The 23,063-nt window shown below is 43.3% G+C and overlaps 2 protein-coding genes across 10 annotated transcripts in view; both read left to right on the top strand.

Moving 5' to 3' along the window:
- The first annotated feature begins 9,945 nt into the window (after window positions 1–9,945).
- aktip (akt interacting protein) lies at window positions 9,946–17,755 on the top strand. The gene is made up of 10 exons (XM_076999995.1): window positions 9,946–10,078; window positions 11,443–11,546; window positions 12,586–12,794; window positions 12,983–13,047; window positions 13,442–13,542; window positions 14,232–14,320; window positions 15,427–15,525; window positions 15,720–15,827; window positions 15,961–16,021; window positions 16,294–17,755. Exons 2-10 carry the CDS (start codon window positions 11,505–11,507, stop codon window positions 16,399–16,401), a joined length of 882 nt encoding a protein of 293 aa, XP_076856110.1. The 5' UTR covers window positions 9,946–10,078; window positions 11,443–11,504; the 3' UTR covers window positions 16,402–17,755.
- A 585-nt stretch (window positions 17,756–18,340) lies between these two features.
- Window positions 18,341–23,063, top strand: part of chd9 (chromodomain helicase DNA binding protein 9) — a 71,309-nt gene continuing 66,586 nt past the window's right edge. For 3 of the 9 annotated variants that reach the window (XM_076999921.1, XM_076999948.1, XM_076999887.1), the window contains exon 1: window positions 19,635–19,876. The gene's annotated coding sequence lies outside the window, so the exon portion shown is untranslated. Of the gene's footprint in view, window positions 18,481–19,632; window positions 19,877–22,306; window positions 22,462–23,063 lie in introns of those variants that run through there. The other 6 variants (XM_076999958.1, XM_076999928.1, XM_076999913.1 and 3 more) reach the window with 5 other exon arrangements.

The following is a 23,063-nucleotide window of genomic DNA, read 5'->3' as shown; positions in this document are numbered from 1 at the left end:
GGTGTACATTTGAACAGGGAGGAAGACATGTGTACATTTGAACAGGGAGGAAGACAGGTGTACATATGAACAGGGAGGAATACATATGAACAGGGAGGAAGACAGGTGTACATATGAACAGGGTGGAAGACATGTGTACATTTGAACAGGGAGGAAGACATGTGTACATTTGAACAGGGAGGAAGACATGTGTACATTTGAACAGGGAGGAAGACAGGTGTACATATGAACAGGGAGGAAGACAGGTGTACATTTGAACAGGGAGGAAGACATGTGTACATTTGAACAGGGAGGAAGACAGGTGTACATATGAACAGGGAGGAATACATATGAACAGGGAGGAAGACAGGTGTACATATGAACAGGGTGGAAGACATGTGTACATATGAACAGGGAGAAAGACAGGTGTACATATGAACAGGGAGAAAGACAGGTGTACATTTGAACAGGGAGGAAGACAGGTGTACATATGAACAGGGAGAAAGACAGGTGTACATTTGAACAGGGAGAAAGACAGGCGTACATATGAACAGGGAGGAAGACAGGTGTACATTTGAACAGGGTGCGAGTAGGCAGCAGTATCAGTAGTGACAGACACATGCCCAAGTTCGAACCATATTCTCTTTGGGTACAAGGGTAACCATTTCCTCCGACTCTTGCAGACAGAGGTGAAAACCTCTCTCCAAACGCCTGGAGGGTCTCTACACTCTCTGGCCCTGATTGCCTGTTTGGGCCTTCTGTGGAGGATGAAACTGACTCGAGACTTCAGTTTTCAGAGTCCCACTGTAAGTGTTAGAACTCCAGAGTATGCCCAAAGAAAGATGGACACACAAGAAAAGAAAGTAAAGAGAGAGAGAGAGAGGTGTTGGAGGGTAGGAGTGTTAGCTCTTGATCTTGTTAGCAGTGATTGGCTCACTAAGACCTCATACTGGGCTCAGGCTGTAATTGCCTCTGGCAGGCGCACGGCTGTAACCGTAGCGATGGGAGAGGAGAGTGCCATGCCTTTGTTTGTGGCGGCCACCACATGCCGCTCTGTGTGGCATAGGCTTTGGGGAGATGATGATGATGGAGATGATGATGATGGTTATAGCGCTGGTGCTGCGTTTTAAACTCGCTTTAATGGTGGAATGCGTTTCACAGGCATAAGCGGAGAGGCTTGGAAAACTAACATCACAGAGCAGGGCTCTCTTTACAAGTTCTACCCAAGAGAACCGCAGAGCCAGCAGTGGAGAAAGCCTGCCTCCTGCTGCCTGCTCCCCATATTACATGAACACAAACGTAGATTTTCTTTTCCGCCCTAAATTTGATCCCGTACATGAACTTGCTAGATGGATTTTATTGCTTCTTGTACAAACATGTTACTGTCAAAAAAGGGTGGTGGAAAAACACCTTTAATTTTTATATGGCAAACACGAATTTTCTTCTTTTACGCAAGAGTTATAAATATGATGCAAAATATTGTATAATGATAGGCGTTTGTGGCTATTAAAATTAATACCAATGTTTTATTATTTTGTCTGTGGACTTTTACCTCAGACAGTAAATTCAATAAAGCTGCATACAATGAGAGAATTGTTTTAATTTTTAAAAATACAACGAGGTTTCCAGAGTTGTTGTTTCCTTAAACCCCAGATGTAAAATCATTGCTCGAATTCTCTTTACGCGCAACGTCAGAGCGCGCCGTGGACATTTAACGTATTCTTAATGAATGAATTGCGCAACTGAATGTAACGGAACAGATCGCAATTTCAGTCTAATACGTTTGCTTAAATAATTCTTAAGAGTAGCTATAAGTAGATGAGTTACCCATTCCCCGCCTGGGCTAAGTGTCTTCTTTAATTTAATTCAATAATCCCGATAAATGAAACGAATCCCTTCAGGGACATCCGTCTCTTGGCTAGTGCGATAATGCGAAATGAGGTTCTGAGAGAAAAATTAGGACATTATGGTTGATTGAGCTTTCACAAAAAGAAGAAATATTAATACGGAGATATCCTTTATGTTTATAATTTTAGTCTAATGAACAGACGCATCCATGCGTAAGACAATCAGCGCAAACAGATGAGAGGTGTTGTTAAGGCTTAGTGTGGGAACAAATTAGCATCCCATCCAGTCCCGCTGATAATTGTTTTACTTGAACTTTTAATTTCATTTTGTGTCCTGACTTTTGCGTTTCACTTCTGTGTATTTCGAGTACGACTCAGAAGAGGCCAGTAATACTACTTGTGTGGGCTACAGAATATGCATTTTTTTAAGAAATAGCCACATTGTAAAAAATGAGTTTGTTAAATATGATTATTTATAAAACTGTCTTTGAATGTAAGACATTTCACGATATTTTCACATTATATCTGAAGGTATCTGGTGATTGACTGGTGCTGATGGTTTCCCATACACGTGGGATAACTTGAGCGTTCATCTGAACCTATCTCTTATTTTCTTACGTATGGTCACCACCATACGGTCTTGGATTAAGATCATGTCTAAATCTAATATTCCGCACAGAAATTTTCAGCGGGCGATGTCACACCAAACTATTAGAATCCCCTCGCTCGCTTTTTTGTGGATCTTGTCCAAAAACCTATTTACAATAATCTACATTCATCTCTAAATGTTCTTTGACGGCTTTGGAATGTGTGAATATTTTCAGACACAGAAACTAAACTAACTGTTTAAACACATTCACATAATACATAATATAACGCATTTTAGATGTATATTTTATCCTCTTATACCATCCGTAATTGGAGTTAAATGAGGCTGGCTATTTTTTATAGATTTTGTGAGGTTAAAGTGGCGACTTAACGTCTTTATTTCCATAAATTCCACGCAAATCGACGCGCGAATGTATAGAGTGGATTGGAGCGCCCTCCTCTGCCGCCGACTATATTCAGGTGGATTCATTAATCGGAGGAGATGCTGAGACTAGGACGTTATTAAAGGAGGTACACATGGTGTTACGCTGCGCTTTCAAAACTCTTGTTTATCAATGAAATGCAACTGTTGATCAATCAAGCTCTCTTGCTGAAATGACAAGATATTGAATCTTAGTTCTGTAGTAAGGGGTTGCCCAATCTTTCCTTTTCTATTCTCTCTCTCTCTCTCTCTCTCTCTCTCTCTCTCTCTCTCTCTCTCTCTCTCTCTCTCTCTCTCTCTCTCTCTCTCTTTGGCAGCAATCATGATGACAGCCACTCCGTGCTAAGCAATATTGAATGAGTTGTCCTTGAACATCTGTTCTTCTGCCAGTCCTCAAAGGTAATCACAGTAATGGACTGCTAACGTATCTACATACACACATAAATAAATATGTTTCCCGAACAGACTTGCTCATTGACCGGCTCGCTAATCAATGGGTGGCTGCATCAGGTGATGGAAGCTCGGGAGAAGTGCAGTGTGTTGGATTTATACACACAGATCAATGCCTCCTCAAACATGAAGGTGGAGGTGTCTCTGCCAGAACTGACCCTTTACGCTGACAGACCAGGCTAACTGTTTACACTCAACCCTCCATAACCTGTAGTGTATGCTAATTAACGCCAGGCCTCCACTTGTTTACCTCATGTGAATACATGCTGAGCACAGAAATCCTGCCAGGGCATATGGATCATGACATCATATGGGTCATGACATCATATGGATGATGACATCATATGGATCATGACATGGATCAGATGATGTAGATCGGTGTGTTTATTTGGAGCTATAAGCTTTAGCCAATACTTTCATCCAGTCTAGGACCACATTGGGACTGGACCGATACTTAAAACAACGCCTCAGAGGCATCTTGACCATACAGTTGTAAACTCATAGCTCTTTGTGAAATGTGATTCCATGGCAATGCCATGGAAACTTGGTTGACTGATCATACTGTACATGTGGAGAGTTTGTTCCTCACGGTCATGTTTATTGGAATGATTATTACCAATATTTTCGTATATAATGGCGCTTCTCAGAAGGACCTCTCTCTCTATCTGTCTGTCTGTCTGTCTGTCTGTCTCTCTCTCTCTCTCTCTCTCTCTCTCTCTCTCTCTCTCTCTCTCTCTCTCTTGTTCTCTGTGCCTGAGCCACATCAGAAAGTATCTGCTCTGGGACTGACAGGCAGTGACTGGCTTTTTTGGGGTAACCTCCTGCCACCACGCAATATTCATAAATTTAATTTCCAATCCGCGCTTCCTTTTATTAGTTTGGGTGTTATTAAATGAGATTGCTTCATCTTAATATATATCCGGAGCCAGGAAGACGCCCGTGTGCTGGTATTCAAATCCAATAACATGGGCCGTACTCAGAGTGCAGCGCTAATAAAGGGTGTCGTGTGCCATGCATATGTAGACACTTGGGAAAGCAATAATGCCGTTGCTGGCCTCCCCAGGCCCCCACAGGCCCCAGGGCTGCCTCTGTTTCTGCCTGACTGCAAAATGCTGCATGGTTGTGGCCAGTGGGCAGGACCCCATTTGGGGTATGGGGATGAGGTAAGGGGCGGAGGTCGTACGTCTGGAGCGTTCGTGGTTGCAAGATATTCCACAGCAGCGGCAGGAGTTTGGCCCAGGTGCCCCGGCCGTCTGCCGCACAAGATCGGGGCAGATCTTCCCGAGCCCTGCGGTTGTTTCTGGGTGCTCAGATTACTTTACACATGCTGCTTTATGCTGGAACACACATGTTCTGAATGCATTTTGGAAAGCCTACTTTTTTGTCCGTGAATTGTTTGTGATAATTTGGTTTCCCTCAGTAGTTGCTGCTATAGTGATATTGAGCAGACATCAGTCAGTGTGTTCATGTGGAACTTCATGTGGTCTCTGATCTGACAGCTGGTCTCAGCACAACCAGACATAACATCTTAGTTGAAATGACAATGCCAAATTATCACACAGTGTAAATCCTGTGGTTTTGCCTTACTAATGGTATGAATGATCAAGTTAGTCTCAGTTAATCAATTATTGAATTTGTTGATGAGAATCTAATTTTTGATGTACAACACCACCCATCCCCAAAACGTGTGTAGCTAGTCAGTGCTATGCTAGGTCTTCTGTAGTTTTATATAAGGCACTACTGGTTGGTAAAACATATAGATACAAGCCAGGTTTCATTGTATGTGGCTGAAATAAACTGTACTTTTTCAGCTCATCATCATTCTCTCTCTCCTTCTCTCTCTCCCTCCATTTCTTGTATGCTTCTTGTAGTAAAGGTTGCAGCTTAGGCAAGCTTAGAGTGACCTTTTACTTTTAATATGAAAATTTCTCTTTTATCATTATTTTTCATTATTATCACACAGTAAAATCTATGCACACAATAGCGGATTTCCCTTTTTTCATTAGTGCAGTAAAATGCCACTCATGGGGTGTAAGAGGCTGCGAGCCAAGTCAGATTACCTGACCCAGCGTCTCCCCTCCGAGCCCTAACCAGGACTCAGCCTCCAGAATTAATATGCATCCACTCTCTTCTCTCTCTCTCTCTCTCTCTCTCTATCTCTTGGCAAGGGTTCAACGGGCAACTTTATCAGGGGGAACATTATTGAGAGCTTTGCCGGAAGCTTCTTCATCACGCTCACATCGGAGCCGGCCCAACACTTGTCACCGTCAATCACTAGGTGGTAATACACTGAAGATTCCCTCATTTGGTTTAATAAAATCTCCAGGCTTATTTGAACTGCAGTCATTACAGCAAATAATTGCTGCATTGAGGTGTTAGCCAGTCCGTAGCCTAAGGGAAAAGAGAAAGCCTATTTCTCTATGAGGTAGCTGGGGTTTTTCCTTCCTCTCTCCCTCTCTCTGTCACCCCACCCCCGACCCCCCCTGCTCTCATATTCCCCTTACCCCTCACTCCCTAGTCACGCATATTCTGACAATGAATATTGCATTTGAATCCAGCCTTTGCCTTTTCTTATTCAAACTAACATTGTTATTACTTATTATCTGGACGTGGAGTCATTCGTTCTGCCTCCTTTATAGCTTCTGCTGCCATGCCATTTCACCAGGGGCTCTGCCAATTGCCATTTTTAACTGTCAGCTAAACCAAATTGCAGATCAGGATAAGCAGGGGACGAGAGTGACAGAGAGAATGAGAGACGGACATTTCTCATTCACAGTTCAACCACCATGGGCTGAAGGTTAGCTTTGGAGACAGGATGGGATACACGGTGGACTGCACAGTGGAGGGCAGAATAGGTTTCCTGGTCATTTTCTTAATCATGAATATTTTCATTTGCCAAACAGTCCTTTTGCGTGTTTGGGGGATTTGAACATTTTCACACATGATCCACATCGGGTGGTGGCGGCTGGGTCACATACATCATACCTGTGTACCTGCACACACACCATACCTGTGTACCTGCACACACACCATACCTGTGTACCTGTACACACACCATACCTGTGTACCTGTACACACATCATACCTGAATACCTGCACACACACCATATCTGTGTTCCTGTACACACATCATACCTGTGTACCTGCACACACACCATACCTGTGTACCTGTACACACACCATACCTGTGTACCTGTACACACATCATACCTGTGTACCTGTACACACACCATACCTGTGTTCCTGTACACACATCATACCTGTGTACCTGCACACACACCATACCTGTGTACCTGCACACACACCATACCTGTGTATCTGCCCACACACCATACCTGAGTACCTACACACACATCATACCTGTGTACCTGCACACACACATACCTGAGTATCTGCCCACACACCATAACTGTGTACCTGCACACACACCATACCTGTGTACCTGCACACACACCATACCTGTGTACCTGCCCACACACCATACCTGTGTACCTGCACACACACCATACCTGAGTACCTGCATGTTGTCATGTTTTTCAGGAAAAGCAACACCTACCTTGTTCCAGCAAAGGGTCCCAGTCCTCCGGGTCTGACCCAACATGGCAGCGCCAAGCCCAACAGATGAATCCCCCCCCCCCCCCCCCCCCCCCCCCCCCCCCCACGTGTTACAGCTCCCTCCAGAGATCGCCCTTTTGTGGTGCTGCCTTCATGAACAAATTATCTATGAATATTAAACACTTTCGTTTGAGTGGAGGATATTAAAAGTTCTGCGTCTCCTTGTCTTCTCTGCAGTATCTGGTCATCCTTTAGCTCCAGTCCATTTACTGGATTGTTTGGAAGAAGTTAATGTGCTTTCCAGACAATGTGTCCTGCCTGTCCCGCAATGTCCCGTACCGTTCATACACCTCAGACATCCTAGACGTCCAGGAAAGGAGCTCTTGTAAGATTGCTGCGTGACCCCCCCCCCCCCCCCCCCTCCTATTATGTCGGGTGTTTTGGAAATGCCAGAGGTGCCCAGATGGATGCAAACTCATTTGCGTTAATGGAGTTCTTGATTTTGAAAGTGTCAAAGAGGCCTGTGACCTTGCATTGTTTACTGACCGCACAGAGAAACCACAGGCCAATTACCTTTATTAACAGAGTGTAGTGGAAACAAAATGGAACCAGACAATTAAGCAATAATGAAGTCAATAATTAGTTCCTCCTTTCAAATTTGGACAATGTCATTTTCCTCAATTAAGTAAATCGGTGAAGCAGTAAATTAGGTTTTTTTTCCTCCTTAATGATTATCAATAAAAAGGGTCAAGAAATCAATCAATCAAACATCATACAGTGAAGCTTGCTGGGGCATTACAGAAAATAAATGAAGGAGTATAACAAACGAACAGCATTGTACACCACCTACATCATGCATCATGATTACAAGTATGAAATCCACGTGGTTCCCTGGGAAACAAACCTTGTCATAAAAGTTTCCTTGACGCAAACAGGAACTTGCCAAGACCAACTTACCCTGTCAGCAGAACAAACCTCACCTTTAACCTTTATGGGCTTGGATGTACTTATATCTAGTATCTAATCTGCAGTGCTTAACTGGCATATGAAAGCAACAGGATCATGCTGTTGGCAGGTTTCTAAAGACATTCCCTGCTGATGGGTAAATGGAATTATTCCAGTGGAACTGCTTGGTGAAATTGGCAGAGGAAGTGGCACAGAGTTTGTAGCATTGGCTGCTCATCTGCAGCACTCTCCTGGGCTCACCTGTAGGCTGACGTCACTACGACACGGCAGGGCATAAACTACGTTAACAAGCTTATGTGACTTTCTGTCTAACATCAGATAAGAATTATTTGTTTCATTCACATGAAATCTTTTCAGGAAAATCCAGTACACCAATAAATATTTTGACAAGAATCAGATAATGTTGGCATAGGATAAAGATGGCCAATGTTTTGGATAGAATATAATTCATTGTAAGATTTTTCATCATGGCAAACATATTGTTTCAGATACAATTGTTTCAGACTGCTTAGAGCAGTATTCAGTTTTAGTTGATTGTGTGGAGATGTTAAAGCCAGTGGATCTCAATCCCAGACCTGGTGACTCAAATACCAACATCCCTGTTCCAGAACTCTAAATTCAAGTAATCAACTGATTATTGATCCATTCATGGAACAAATCAGATGTAATAAAGCACAAATGTTCAGTGCATGGACTCCTCAAACCTTGGACAGAACCATCGGCTCACAATTCTGAGAGTGTGTCTCCCCCTGCTGTTGTAGAATGAATGACTCGTTATAAAATTCAAGAATACATTTTGGGCTCAATTTCTTTTGTCTATTGGTGAATATGACAATACTCTGCCTAACCAGGACCTTCAAACTTGAATCCTGTTTTTTTCTCAGTATTCCTGATAGCCCATAGCAAACCTCTGTTCCAACTTCAACAGTATCTGGTCATCACCCATAGCTTTACATGCTAATCAATGTCAGCCAAGAGCGCAGATGAGCCCAGAACATGCTGGATGTCTCGCCTGTATATGGATGTATATGCAGTCTGCAGTATAATCTACTGCCTCCTAAAAGCAAAGGATTCGGATGCAGACTCTGGGGGCAAAGGTCTTTCAGGGACAAGTCTACCTCATCAGGTTCTCAGTTCACCAGTGTCTCATGAATAACAGTTCGGTTCCCAGACGAATCAAAGGTGAAGTGAAGGGGGGCTACATATTTCAGGAAGATGACAACTCAAATTGCCCAATAATCTTAAGTAGGAATCTCACTCTTTCATTCTGGCAGACTTGTCAATCACTTTCTCTTGTCCAGACCTGTTTGAGTGCTGTTTCCTATGGAGAGCAATGTCAAATATCCATGTGCTTGATGGCTTTTAAGTATCTTTGTGGCATACACGTTTTAGCCTGCCTTAATCTTCTCTTGGTCTTGTAGATATTTATGGGAAATGTCATATTCTAGTAATGGATAGAGTTATGATGTTAAACAATCATGCTGTTCATGAAAGGACTGATGTCCTTATTTAATGGTGTACACCTGCAATTTGCTTTTTTGATTACTATTTTCCAATGACAGGCATGTCTCCCATTATTTACATTCACCAGCCAATTAGAACCACCTGCATTTTAACTTACACTGAAGATCAGTTTCTGCTAAATGAATATTACCTCAGATGGCAGAGCATTCTAATAATAGCATTCACACTGGCAGTGTGTAACACTTGGGCTCCGCATTGCCTGCCACGCAAACATACCATCTTAAGCATACCGCAGGCAGACACTGAACTTAACATAACACAATAACTTTTGCTTGCATCTTGACAATGGAACCATGAATTAATACAAATATTTCAATCAAATATGTAACCTTCATTTTTGCTGCTGTGTGAATTATTTTGAAAGGTTTTCCACTGCTTACTGAGATTTTGCAAAATGTATGTAATCTTGGGTAAATGTAGGCTACGAGAGTCTTTTCGCAGAGATATTTCAATCATCACCTGCAAACGAAAATATGACAAGGCGACAGGCTTACAAAGTAAACCACACCTTTAACACGCAAAAGGCCAATAAAATCCACCATGTTGATTGACAGGAGAGCGGGCCAATAGAGTTTCACGTAGCCTAATATAAGCCAATGGCAAGCAAGCAGCGCGTATACTGGTCAGCAGGGAAATATGTCTAAGGCAGGGTGGATGTAAACTAGTTAGCTAGCTGGCTAACTGTCTACGTGCTTTAAAATGTCTCATGTCTCCTGAGAATAGCAAGGTAAGAACTGTATGTTCGCCCATGATTCACCATGAAGGTGTATCAATGTACAGAATGTGGTGCGTACCGGCGTCGGTCGTACGTCTACATTTGAATAATATTCAGCGTCCAAAGCAGCTGAAAACTAAAACAATAGCTTGCGGGTTAGGTAGCTGGCTAGCAATACATTAATAACCACAGGATATAGTTGATATATTTTGCAGTTTGCCATACCCGTAGCGCGAAACGAAATACCTGTTTTCATTCTGCATGTAATGGGCTCAGGATTTGTGTGTCACTGCATATAAAAATATCTTTGGTCTTGGGATTAACCTCTAGTTTTAGCTAACGACCCACCTAGCTTTCTGGTCCTTTAAGGAATGATTGAAAGCGTGATTAACCAATCACGTACGGCTCTGGAATTAGGCCGAGGCTGCACAACCAATGAGACTCTTAGAAAATAGACCCGCCCCTTTATCAAGATGGTGAGACGTTAAGGTATTTTGGTGCCATGAAACTCAGATTTATAGATTATTTTAGCTAGCTAGACATACCCGTCTGAATAAAATAGCCAGATATTTACATCTTAGGTATTGACAAACAGTTGGGAAATTACAAAGTAATATATATTTGGGTTAGTGTGTGTCAAGTAGCTAACGGTTACACTTTTTACTATTTGCAGAACTTTCCACGAAAAACGCTAGCTAGGGTGATAATAACGTAACCTCGGGTAGTTGGCTAGCTAATTAAACATATTTTTACGTTTTACTAATTTAAAGATTTTTTTAAAACGAACCATGCCAACGTAAATGCTATTACACAGTCGCTTGAAGGCTAGCTGTCTAATCTATGTAGCCGCTAGGCTATACGTTAGCTTGTACGTTACTATGGCGACTCCTGTTCTAACTTGGACATATTTGACTAGCTAAGATGTAAAACATGTAATATTAATACATGTAATATTAACTAGCTACAAAGTTAGCCATGTGCAGTCGAGTCAGCTGGGTTTCGCTTAATGTCCATTTATTTACAATTGTCACCATTTCAAATATTAAAAACTGCAATATATCTACAGCAGAGCCTGGGGCGTCACTTGGATAAATGTGACTGGTATCTGTTGCTGTGTAGATGCAAGTTATAGTTTAAAGTTAATTTTTCGAGGTGAACATTGTTGCCACAACAGGGAGTGTGACTACTTTGTGTCCTGTCTAAGGAGAGACTAGAACAGACGCCATCAGCAGATTAGATAGTTAACAGCTGTCAAACCGCATCAGGTTGCACATTTTGTCGTCCGAGCGTTCGCTCTCATCACCTGTGCGTGTGTGCGTGTGTGCGTGTGTGCGTGTGTGCGTGTGTGCGTGTGTGTGTGTGTGTGTGTGTGTCAGTGAATTCTGCGGATGCCAACGAGGAGCATAGAAGCACACACCCTGAGCAAGCTCAATGAGTAATGAACCCTTTCTGGAGCATGTCGACGAACGCCGGTCGTAAGGTAAGGCATCAGTGATATTCTGTGTTGCTTCACTTTTCAATCCATCACCATAAGGTTTACTTTTGACACGTGAACTAGATGCACCAAGTCCTTCATATGACTACCAACTTGAGTATTTGGGTACTCTGTTGATTGTATTTGTTTTTCTTGTGTTTCTGATGAGCTGATGACTGTGTGGCACTCTGCCTTGTTCTGACTAGCGAACCAAGGGCTTAAGCATTTACAGCTTGGTTAATTTGTAACTGGGAATTGCATGTGATGGAGATTTTCAGGTTGAAGGTGGTTTCCCTCTGATCAACTGGGTGAAACTCTTAAAGAGAACCACACTGCAGAGGTCTTTCTGCATTGTCTGGTTGTTTGTGAATGTCTGGAGTTTTGGTATCTTGAACATTTGTTTACTCTTAAGGAGGGAGGCTTTTGATGCCTCGTTCGCTACTGTTTTGTTTCAAGTTGATGTGCTCTGGTCTGGAGGTGCAGCAGGGCCCTGTGCTGCAGTGATGAGGGGGAAATTGTATTGTGGTGCTGGAAGCCTTGCTGACTCATGGCTGGCCCTGTGCACATGGCCACTTCACTGTTCCACTGGTTTTCACATCCAGCACTCGTGTTCCATTTCTGTGGATGCAGTTTGATCACTGAACAGCTCTGATCTCGAGTAGGCAGATTCAGATGTCCATGTGTCCATGTGATTTATCCTTCCAGTTATAAAGCATTAGAGAAAATGCACTTGATTTCTTTTAACAACCTCAGAACTTTTCCTTTTGTTTTACAGCTGCAGGTATCGTGTTTTGACTCATCAAATAAATGTCCTGTCATCTGTTGCACAGATGCCTGACTTGGCTTTTATTTTTATCATAGTTGTTGCAAGCCCTAAAGAAAAGAATTATTATTTTTTTATTTTTCTCCCCACTTGAGAAGATTCAGATTGTGTTTAGCCTTTGACTAAACCCCTTCATTGAGGAGTCTGAGCTTGTGCTGGTCCACAGATGTTTGCATACATTTCCTGATTGTCCACTCTGCCTGTCCCGTCTCCTTTGTGCAGCGATCTGACTGTGAGGATCAGGGCGGGATGGGAGAACCCAGGACCAGCCCTGCCCGTCATCCCTTTGGCAAGAAGCAGCTGCCCTCCATCCCCAAGAACACGCTCCCCATCACCAAGCCCTCCTCTCCGGCGTCGGCCACGCAGGCCGCCAACGGCACACACGCGTCCTACGGCCCCTTCTACCTGGAATACTCTCTGCTCGCAGAGTTGTACGTGTACTTTTTAAAATTGACTCATTTAACACCTCCAACACAGCAGCACACTCGGGCCGTTCTCTGGGAAAGTGGCGAGTAGCTCTGTGCTGGTGCCCCTGTTGCGGTTGTGCTCTATGTTACTGCGGTAATGAGCTGCTACACTTTGACCTGTTCTCCCTGTTGTTGCTCTTCTGTTTTTTCAGTACGCTGGTGATAAAGCAAAAACTCCCTGGTATCTACGTCCAGCCCTCCTACAGATCAGCCCTCAGTAAGCACTTCTCCTGCCCTCTCTCTTGAGTGAAGGCCACCGGTGCTGTCTGACCTAGTCAGCACTGAGATCTCACCACCTTGGTTCCAACAGTACCGTCTTATTTTGCTGAACAGTGTAGCCGTTTCCCTGAGTAGTCCTTACTGCCCACAATGGCGTGGGCTGAATTCAATGTCTTGGCGTTTTTCCCCACACAAAATACAACAATGTAGCAAAGTTCAAAAATGCCAATATTTTAAATCCATCTATAAAAAAAGATAAAACATGCAACTTAACCAAGTTAACTTGGTTATGCTGGTTCAGTTCATATAATCGACATGTAGAAGTGTGATTAAACACAGATTATGAAGTAACTCCACAGGCTTGCTAAGAGTTTGCATCTCTCTCTGATCAGTGTGGTTCGGCGTGATCTTCATCCGCCATGGATTGTACCAGGACGGCGTCTTCAAGTTCACGGTCTACATTCCGGATAACTACCCCGATGGAGACTGTCCTGTGAGTACCACTGTTGTCTGCGCCTTCAGAGCTCCAGACGGCATCATGCACGCTACAGGTTTGGCCTGGCTGCCGATCCCTACTCGTGTAGTATCTGTCACAGGTGGGGTGTGCGGTAGTGTATATACGCCAAGAGGGCTTTGCCTTTTGTTCTCATTTTCATCCACATGTGTGAACTAGGCCGTGGGTCCAGACAGGCGTGGATGAATCCTAAACACAGTCTCAGATTCAGTACTACAGGATGCCTTTTGCATCCCTCATCTCCAAAAGGGCTGGTTTCACTTCAGCTCATTAATCTTCATTAATTATGAAGCCAGGAAAATCCTATGGTTCTGATGGATGCATTCATATTCATGCAGCACAGCAGGCATATACAATATGGAAAAGACTAATTACAGCATGTATGGAACTAAAAAGGTCAGGTCAGAATGGAGATGGTTGGATAACATTTGCCATGTAGTGGTATTTTGTAATGAGATGTTTTGCCCTAAAACTAACAACCCTTCCTACCTTTTTCTACAACTCCTTCATGTGACATCTTTTTATAGTACAAAAATGGCTTGGAAGTTGCAGTGCGTCTTCCTTAGGGCAGTAGTTGAACAGGAAAAGCAGTGCGAGTGATGCTCTGTGGGACTGTGGGATCGGGGTCTTTCTTTAGCTACCGTCTGTTCTGTGTGTCTTTCCGGCAGAGAGTGGTGTTTGATACCCCCGTATTTCACCCCCTGGTGAACCCCGTTTCTGGAGAGCTTGACGTGAAAAGAGCATTCACCAAGTGGAGGTTGGTTAATCTCCTGTATGAACCAGTTGTTTGTGTTATGATTTAATAATGAAGTACCTTAATTGGAGTACTGTGGTGGTGATTGAACTTCAATACCCTTAAAAGTAACCCTAGATTTGTATGAATTACAATTGACACTGATACAATTTGCTTTGTTCTAGCCAGACTTGTTATAAACAAGTACTCAAAGAAAAGTCCAAATTCATTACTGTATTACAGATCTTGTATAAAATAAAATGACTGGAAAATACCTTCTCACAATTGCTTAGTTGAACCATTTGCCACAATAACAGCTGTTGAGCTCTGTTTCTGGCAGCTTTGCACACTATTTAGGAGTTACTGTTCTGACTGTGCTCTGGGTAGTTCAGGGGGGATGGATGTTTTCCAGTGATACTGACTGCGTGTCTCCGTGGGTGGAGTGTCTCGGTTGGATGGAGTTCTGCACTTTGACTTGGCGACTGTAGAACGTTCTCCTCTTTGTTCTGCTGCTCCTGTCTCGCTTTATCCTTGTTATTGGGATCACGGCCCTGCTGAATGGAGAAGGCCCGCCCAGCTTGAGTTTGCTAGCACGCTGAACACGTGCCGTGTTGCAGCGTCTCCCTGTGATTTGCATCATCTGTTCATCCTTCAGTTTAACAAGCGTCTGAGCGTCCTGGGGAAAAGCACTTCCAAAACACGATGCCGTCGTGCATCTCCTGCCCTACACGCTCCAGATAAGATCAGTGTGGTTTGATACGAGAGCTTTTCTTAAAGCCAAAAACCTTTTCCTTAAATTAATATTATATAATTTGGGCTTTTATTTATTTATTTATTTATTTTTAAGTAATGGTGCAGCACAGAAGTGTCATTTGTAATCCACACATTTTAACATCTTTTTGTTTCTTTATTTGATGACTCGAAGAGTGAATGGTCACCTGTTGGCAGCCTTTATATAGCAGGGCATAATGAGGCCTCAGTTGGCCCAGGGCAGGAATAGCAAGCTCTGTTCTGTCCCTTGTGTTCTTGTGTTTCCTTTAGAATTGTTTATTATTTGCAGGCTTTCACAGAATTCTTGCAATGTAACTATAAAGCATGTATTGGGAACTCACTGTCTCCTGATCCTGCAGACGGAACCATAACCACATCTGGCAGGTGCTAATGTACGCACGCACAGTCTTCTACAAGATCAACACCATGGAGCCGCTCAACCCAGAGGCTGCTGTTCTGTAAGCATGTGGGAGGGTTGGCATTTGTAAATGGTTACGGATTTATTGGATTGCAGCAAAAGAGAGCATGTGCCGTTTTGTGTGGTTACGGGAGGTTTGGCTGTATGACTGTCTGAATGTCTCCCGTGTTTTGGTGCTGCTGTGTGTGGGTTTGGTTCATCTCTACTTTATTACTTATTACCTTGTATGAACAGATATGACAAGGACATTCAGCTCTTCAAAAGTAAGGTGGTTGATGGTGTCAGACTATGCAACAGCCACCTGTTTGACCAACCCAAGATAGATGACCCATATGCAATAAGGCAAGTAGACCTAGTGAAATGTCGAACAAGATATGAGAAGAACATCCTTACTGCATTTCCTGTTTTACCTAATGATATAAAAGACCAACATGGATAAACCTGAAACTGTTTTATTTTTGTTGGTCCTTCTCAGTTTCTCTCCTTGGAACCCAGCTGTGCACGAGGAAGCACGAGAAAAGATGTTCACACACAAAGTGAGTGATGCTACTCGGCCACTTCTTTATCTTGTCTGCTTCTGTCATTATAATGATGCAAGAGGCACTTCCTGTCTAAGCTTCAAGACTTCCTTCATGTCCAGGTCAATTATGCAAGGTCTCTTTGGTCTCAGGAAGTATAACAAAGTGGTTTGTGGTGCTCTTTCAATCCTGTAAAGGTTTTCTGCTGCCTTTAGCTGTTGACGGTCTACAGTCTTGACCTGTGAGATCTTCTCATAATCCTTGTCCCTAATTTTGTTTGGTCATCACAGAGAAGGCTTGAGGATCACCCCAAAGGGCTGCAGGTCTCAGGACTGTCTTGGGTGAAACCAGGATCCACACAGCCATTTAGCAAAGAGGAATACCCTCTCCAGACCTGAGACTGCATTACCATTCATCGGCCACCAGAGGGTCCTGAGCTACAGCCTGTGCTATTTTCACTTGCGTGGCTGATCCCAGCTTTAGGACAACAATCTCGAAGCACTTCCATGGACTTCATTTGCTGAGCTTTTAGAAGGGGGGGGGGACTGCTGAAACAGCTTTAGATCTTTTTAAATTAAGCTTGTGCTTCTGTAGTATAAACCTAGTCACCATGCCAAGGGAGGGGTCGCATAGTATGGATTGTTCTCTTTAGACAGCATTGTGACTTGCACATATACTTGTATATTATTTTTTTGCTTTTGCTTTTTTCAGGCGCAACAGAACACCTCACTATGTGGAAGGATTGTTTGGGAGTGGTTATTTGTAGAAAGTTTAAAGCATGTTCTCTAAGCAGCAGGATGTGTAGATGGGTCATCGTTTTGACCCATGATGCCACGGAACTGTTTCATTTGCTGTGCGTTTGTGGAGATTCCAAACTTTTCCCTACCAGTGAGATTTGGCTAGATGACTGACTTGAATCTACTATTACATGGTGCCTGTTCTACAGCTGGAATAGGGTGTTTGCCAAACACGTGTTACCCAAACCAATACGGAAAACACTGTTGCTATAATCAGTTCAATAGAATGCTTAATCAAGATTTGTGATTTGTTTCTAAAACTCGAGTAATTGCCCTGGAGCTGGCCACAGTGATGCAATTTTATGGAGCAGAAAGCTTTAATCCAAGTTCACACCCAGTGTAGGTGTAGGGTTTAAAAGTTGTTTATAAACCTGCTTCTATCTGCATACAGTCAAGTTGGCTATTTTCTATATGATCCACGATTAGTCTCTTTAACCCTGATAACTCGTAACACTACTTGTTTGTGATTGGAGGTTTGTCTTGCGTGGTGGTATTTTAATTTTTTTGCTTTTTTTGTATTTTCCCAGTTGTGTAATAAACAATACTGTGTATGAAAGTTTTAATATATTGCAGAATAAGAAATAAGAGGAATGTTTTTTTTTTTCTAATAAAAGACGGTAAGTTACACTTGATTTGTCTTACCATAAAGTAACTTGCTTTAATTATCTGTTAATGGATTAAGGTGATAAGTATGTAAATACTGAAGCATTAGTGTGGATGTGGTAGGCCTCTTCTCGAGGTTTACTAAAGACCACTTTTATTTATATACAGATGTATAATGGTTAAACTTGCATTTTAAGGGTTTTATTTGTTCTTTTTCCAAGTACTAGATTTTGCAACATGCTTTTGTTGACCCCTTTCCTCTACCGTCTCCAACATGAAGGCTGAGGTCCATAACCAATGTGAGGTTTTAAAATGCAGTTACGTTAAACCCAATAAATTTAAAATTTCAGTTTCATGTGGTCTGTCATGACTTGCATCTTGCACACCATCACTGACATTCCCGTGCTATAGCTTAGATGTGCAGTTTTATTTGAGGGTGATTTACCTTTGTTCCTGCTCCCAGATGGATTCATCTATTGTGTACCCTGAAGTCCGAACATGTACATTTCTCTTGGCTTGACTGTGCTGCATTTGTTTAGGGTCATTTTGATTTAACTATGACCCTAGTGGCAGTTTCCACAGTGGGGGGTTGGGGGTGAATGCTGTCTGTAGCCACTAGAGGTCATCAAACACCTGCAGCTCAACGGGCGACTTTGCTCCGCGCCTCCTCAACTTCCATGTTCGTGTACGCGCCACTACGGGCCAAGTATCCTAAGTAAAGCCTTCTTTGATTGGTTTCTTCACGGCGCGGCCATCTTGTTCGCCCGTTCTAAAAACTCAGACTTTTACGCTAATCAAACTAAATTAAGAACGATTTTTAATATTTGAGTGCGTTATACAGAACGAGAACGCGCAAGGTTACGAAATTCAAACGTTTTTCGGATATTCAAAGTGAAAGAAGTCCAAGTTGACCAATCAGAGAGCTCGTACCGAATATGCAAATTCGTGTTTTATCATCATCACGTCAGCACTAGTGGAGCCGCCGAGGTCGCCGACGGCGATATAAACTACGTAAAAATCGATATTTTATTCATCTATAAATTACCGTCTTGTCGTCGAGGGCCTCGTTTCACTTTGGTGAGTAGTACCGTTTTCTTTTCGTGAACAAAACGGCACCGTTGAAAGTGGTAAAGCAGAAGAAGAGTGATAACTCAGGTGGCAGGCTGTCAGTGTGGAGGGAGAGCGTGACGCTCAGTTGCGGTAGGGAATCCCTGCTGGAGAAGTGGCCGCAGAAGCACCGACCACCCGGCCGATTAATCGGGGTGATGTGGCCGGTGTCTCTTAAGTCCACTCCACTGCGAGTTGAACGCAGAAGCCGCTGATGGAAAGTAGCTAGACGGCGAATTTGTTGCCACGGTGGTTCTGAACTAAACAGCGACTTGTAAGGGGATGGAGGCGAGTTGGCTGTGGTTTTTCTAACGGTGTCCGTGGAGCTGTTTTTAGCGTCGGCGGGTCGCGAATATCACGATTAATCGGTCGCCTCCGCTGGTCGTGTTTAAGTTCGCGCAAAGGGTTGCCCAGTTGATGAAACACGTGCACTGGTCTCATCCATTATATACCAGAATGGGCCAGTTCTGACTGTGCAAAGTTTCCCAATCATTACTGGTTGTGCAGTGCATGGTCGCAGGTGTGTGTGTGTGTGTGTGTGTGTGTGTGTGTGTGTGTGTGTGTTGTGATCTTCTCAAGCTCATGTGAACGCGAAGATGGGTACGAATGTGCATCTCGTTAGTGGACATCTCCTTAGTGGACACGTCTAATGCAGGAGATGCTGAAAACAGGCCTTATACGGCGATAAGTCGTAACTTTCCGTGGAAGTGTGCTTTAAACGAGCAGCTGCTTTAGCTGGAGTTAATAGGATTAAGTATGCTTTATTATCTTGACGAATAAACGAAGCCAATCAACAGGCTAAAATGTGGCCACATCATGGCGAACTAAGTGGCGAATCGCACGAGTCCTAATCCCCACCCTCCCAAAACAACACAAATAAACGAAAGAAACACAAACAAACAAATCTAAGACGTCTTCCGAAACATCGTACGGGTCGAACCGCGATCCCCGGGGCGCTGGTAATGGTGACAGCTGTTTCAACGTAGCCCCAGTGTTCCCAGTAACCCAGTAACCCAGGGGTTGGGCTGAGCCAGCCGGCCGAGGAGGCGATATCGAGTGCGTTGGAGATGCAGGAGGCTATCTCGGCTTGTTCTCCTCCACCCTGCAGCCCAGATAAGCCATCGGGACACTTGAAATAGTCGACGCCTTAAAACGAGTGGCGGTGGCGCTGAGGCGGCGAGTGTGTGCGGGTGATAGGGTGGTGTGTGGTAGGGTGGTGTGTGGTGGTGGAGGAGGATGAGCCGGGACCACCACACACACAAAGAAGTGAAGCTGCACGCCCGCCTCGCAGCCCAGCCAGCAGGAAGTCTCTCATTTCGGAGACACCATCACGCTTTCGCCCCGACACCATTAACAACCTGTTGCTGTAAGTTTACGCGACGTCGTCCGACACGTTCACTCGCTCGCTCGGCTTATAGTTCAGATTAATAACGCGTATAAACGAGTAGGAGTGTCACTCGGGTGTCGGGGGTTAATAATATGTCTGTTGTACGCTACGAAACATATAAGAAGGTTATATTGAAGGTGGTTGTATTATTTCCGTTAGCTCCAGGAGTTAAACGGCTCCACAGGACGTTTTTCGTAGCTATCAGTTGGGGCCACAAGACCTAGATTATAGATGTCTGCAAATAGTTGAATTAATCATCTTGACAGTGCAATAGTAATTACTTCGTTATCTGCCTTTACCAGTGGATGACTGCAGTTGTTGTTATTTGACTGACAAAGCCTTATTACCCCTTTATGTTTTATTATTCAGGTTTATAACGCTTGCTTTTGCTTCAGTGACTCTGAGGCGTCTCTCCGGTGAGGTCTTAACCCTCAGACCTTAGGCTTTCAGTTGAGAAGATGTAGTTTAGCCATTATTCAGTTCCCTGCATTCTCAACCACATATCTGGAATTACACAGCAGCATAGCCCTTAACGTTACCGCGAGACTAAACACTTCTTTGTCCAGAAAACGTTTTCAAGAGGCACTTCTAAAAATGACTCAGTCTTCTATTGTACTGCTTTGCATCTGAGTGTGTTTCAAACCATACTTGCCAACGTGCCACCTGTTCCTTTCTGGTTTAAGTCTGGTTTAGTCACCATGGGTGAGATGGGTGAGCGTTGGTCTTCACCCAAACCTGTTCGATGATTGTGAGGGGAGAAATTTAAAACTGTTCTCAGATCAGGTCATGGGCAAGACCACCTCTCTCTGTTCTCAGGATGAATCAGAATTGTAGAGAAATGAGTGGCATTACAAGACAGATCAGTTGAGCTCTGCCGATCATGTATCTTAGGAGACGGCTGCTGCTCTGGGATCAGGTCTCCCATTCTTGCTCGTGAAATGACATGTAAAACAGTGACCTTGTTGCACGAAGCCAGAAATTGTACAAATAAATCTAAATGTGTACTGAAGCTGCCTATTACAAATAAACAAAGGCAGAAAGCTATGAGATTGGGGTGGTTGATGCCAGCTGAAAATAGGTCTACCCATATATCAGACTATTTAGCAAGTGGGAGGTCAGCAGGTAAGACTTGCCTACCAATCGAAAGGTTGTCTGTTCAAATCCAGGCTCTGCTGTGCAGCCACTGTTGGGCCCTTGAGCAAGGCCCCTTAACCTTGTTGAGCCCTTGAGCAAGGCCCCTTAACCTTGTTGGGCTCTTGAGCAAGGCGCCTTAACCCTCTTATCTTCAGCGGTGCTGTACAGTGACTGACCCGCCACTCTGACTCCAGCTTGTGCAAAGAAGCATTTCATTGCTTTGAACTGTGACAACAAATTTAATATGAATCTTTATGCAAATATCACTTAGCATAGTGCACTGGTTTCTAACACTTTATACAGAGTGTTTTGACTATATGTATTGATATTGCCATTCAAGTTTGTAATGTCATTAATGTTGTGGCTGTATAGCAAATGCTCTTCTAGGTAATAGTCTGTGGATGTTGTATTTTTGTATTGATCGCTTACTCATTGGTGGATTTGTGGAAAGTAAGATTTTCATTGGATCTGTTTTTGTACCACTTACATACAGTTGTCATGATTAAAACACTTTAAATTGAGTGAGATCAAAAAACAAGCCAGTTCGGGCTAGTAGGTGTTTACCATTCCCTGAAGTTCGAAAGTGAGACCAGTGTACTCACTGGCTCCAGTCATTTTGATGGCATGCACCAGTTCAGACTGAGAGCTGCACACCAGTACCTCACCTAAAAGCAAACAATGTAAATTAGGCATGTGCATTCTGTTGTTGTTGTTGTTGTTGTTTTCCTTTCATTTTTGTTGCCATGCCAAGCAAATATTTTAGCATAATTCATGGAAATAAAATACAGCTTTGAATTTGTTTAGCTGGCTTATTGATCTGCAAACAACTGTTCTGAAGTAGAGGCAAATGCTTTTTAGGGTTAGTGTAGTTCAGTAGGCTGGGAACAAAAAATCCAGAGAAATACATTGATGGAACAGAGTTCTGACAGGAACAGTTAGCTATACAAATGGTTCTAATGAATTGAGATGAAAATTGTGTCAATTAGTCGTTTTGCCAATCACGGATTTAAAAACATAATGCAAAATTCAAAAATGTGTTTTAACTCATTAGTAGCCTAGTTGTTACACTGGTTTATAAAGGTCAGATGAGGTCTAGTGTGCTGAAGGTGAGAGAGGAATGTGTCCTGTGTAGTCACTGAGTCTGTCTGTCAGAACATCAAAGAATTATATCCCTATGTTCTGGCCAACCTGGGTGCCAGATTGGCACAGTAAGCATACGAGTGTTTAATGAATGTGTACAGGTGAAGCCAACCTAATGAAATTTCATTCCCACAGCTGAGCAGTGACTGTCGGTGTGGGTGACTGCACCTCCCCTACACTTGGGCTTCTGAGCTGTGAGTCAACAAGGTAGACTCCAAGGTGTTGCCAAGGAATTCCCCTGGGTACCGGAGTGGGGGTGGAGTCTTTCCTCTGGACCGCACCGGGCATATGTCAGTGTCAACAGGACATGAAATAGTTGAAGTTGTTTATTTATTTGTGTGTGTGTATTTGAGGGTGGGGTATAAAAAGGTATTTAATATAGGTCATTTTCAAGTTGATGTGGAAGTTGGGACACTCCCTTGCCCCCAATACATGGGGAAATCCCTAACTATCGTGTAGTTTCCTGCTGGGGTGATTGCTGTTATATTGTTGCCCAAAACTGTCATAATTTCATATTTTTATGGAATTCACCCATTGGCTTGTCCTGAGGTGTCCTGAACTCTTCCTGGCCTATGCTGCTTATTTGTATATGTAACTTTGTTAGGTAAGTTGGTTGGTGACTTGCATACTAAGCTTGGCCTATCTATTAATAATAATGAGTCTGCCTGAGTCACATTTGTCTACCTAATGCTTCCTGGTTCAAACAGGTGCATGTCTAGGAAATAAAAGTTGCTAATCGGCTATTTTCCCAACCAGTCATAGAGACTGAAGCTGTGTTTTTGTCATTTCTAGAGTTGTTAACATGTTTAACGCCACACCTGCATTTAGACGCAAACTCCCTAAACTGTGCCACTACCTCCAGGCTTGCCCTCTGACCTTTTGTCCTTTGTCA

Source organism: Brachyhypopomus gauderio, chromosome 1 (assembly GCF_052324685.1).
Source record: "Brachyhypopomus gauderio isolate BG-103 chromosome 1, BGAUD_0.2, whole genome shotgun sequence".
In the NCBI taxonomy this organism is placed as follows: domain Eukaryota; kingdom Metazoa; phylum Chordata; class Actinopteri; order Gymnotiformes; family Hypopomidae; genus Brachyhypopomus; species Brachyhypopomus gauderio.
Note: the sequence above shows the minus strand (reverse complement) of the source record. Positions and strands in the feature narration are given on the sequence as shown.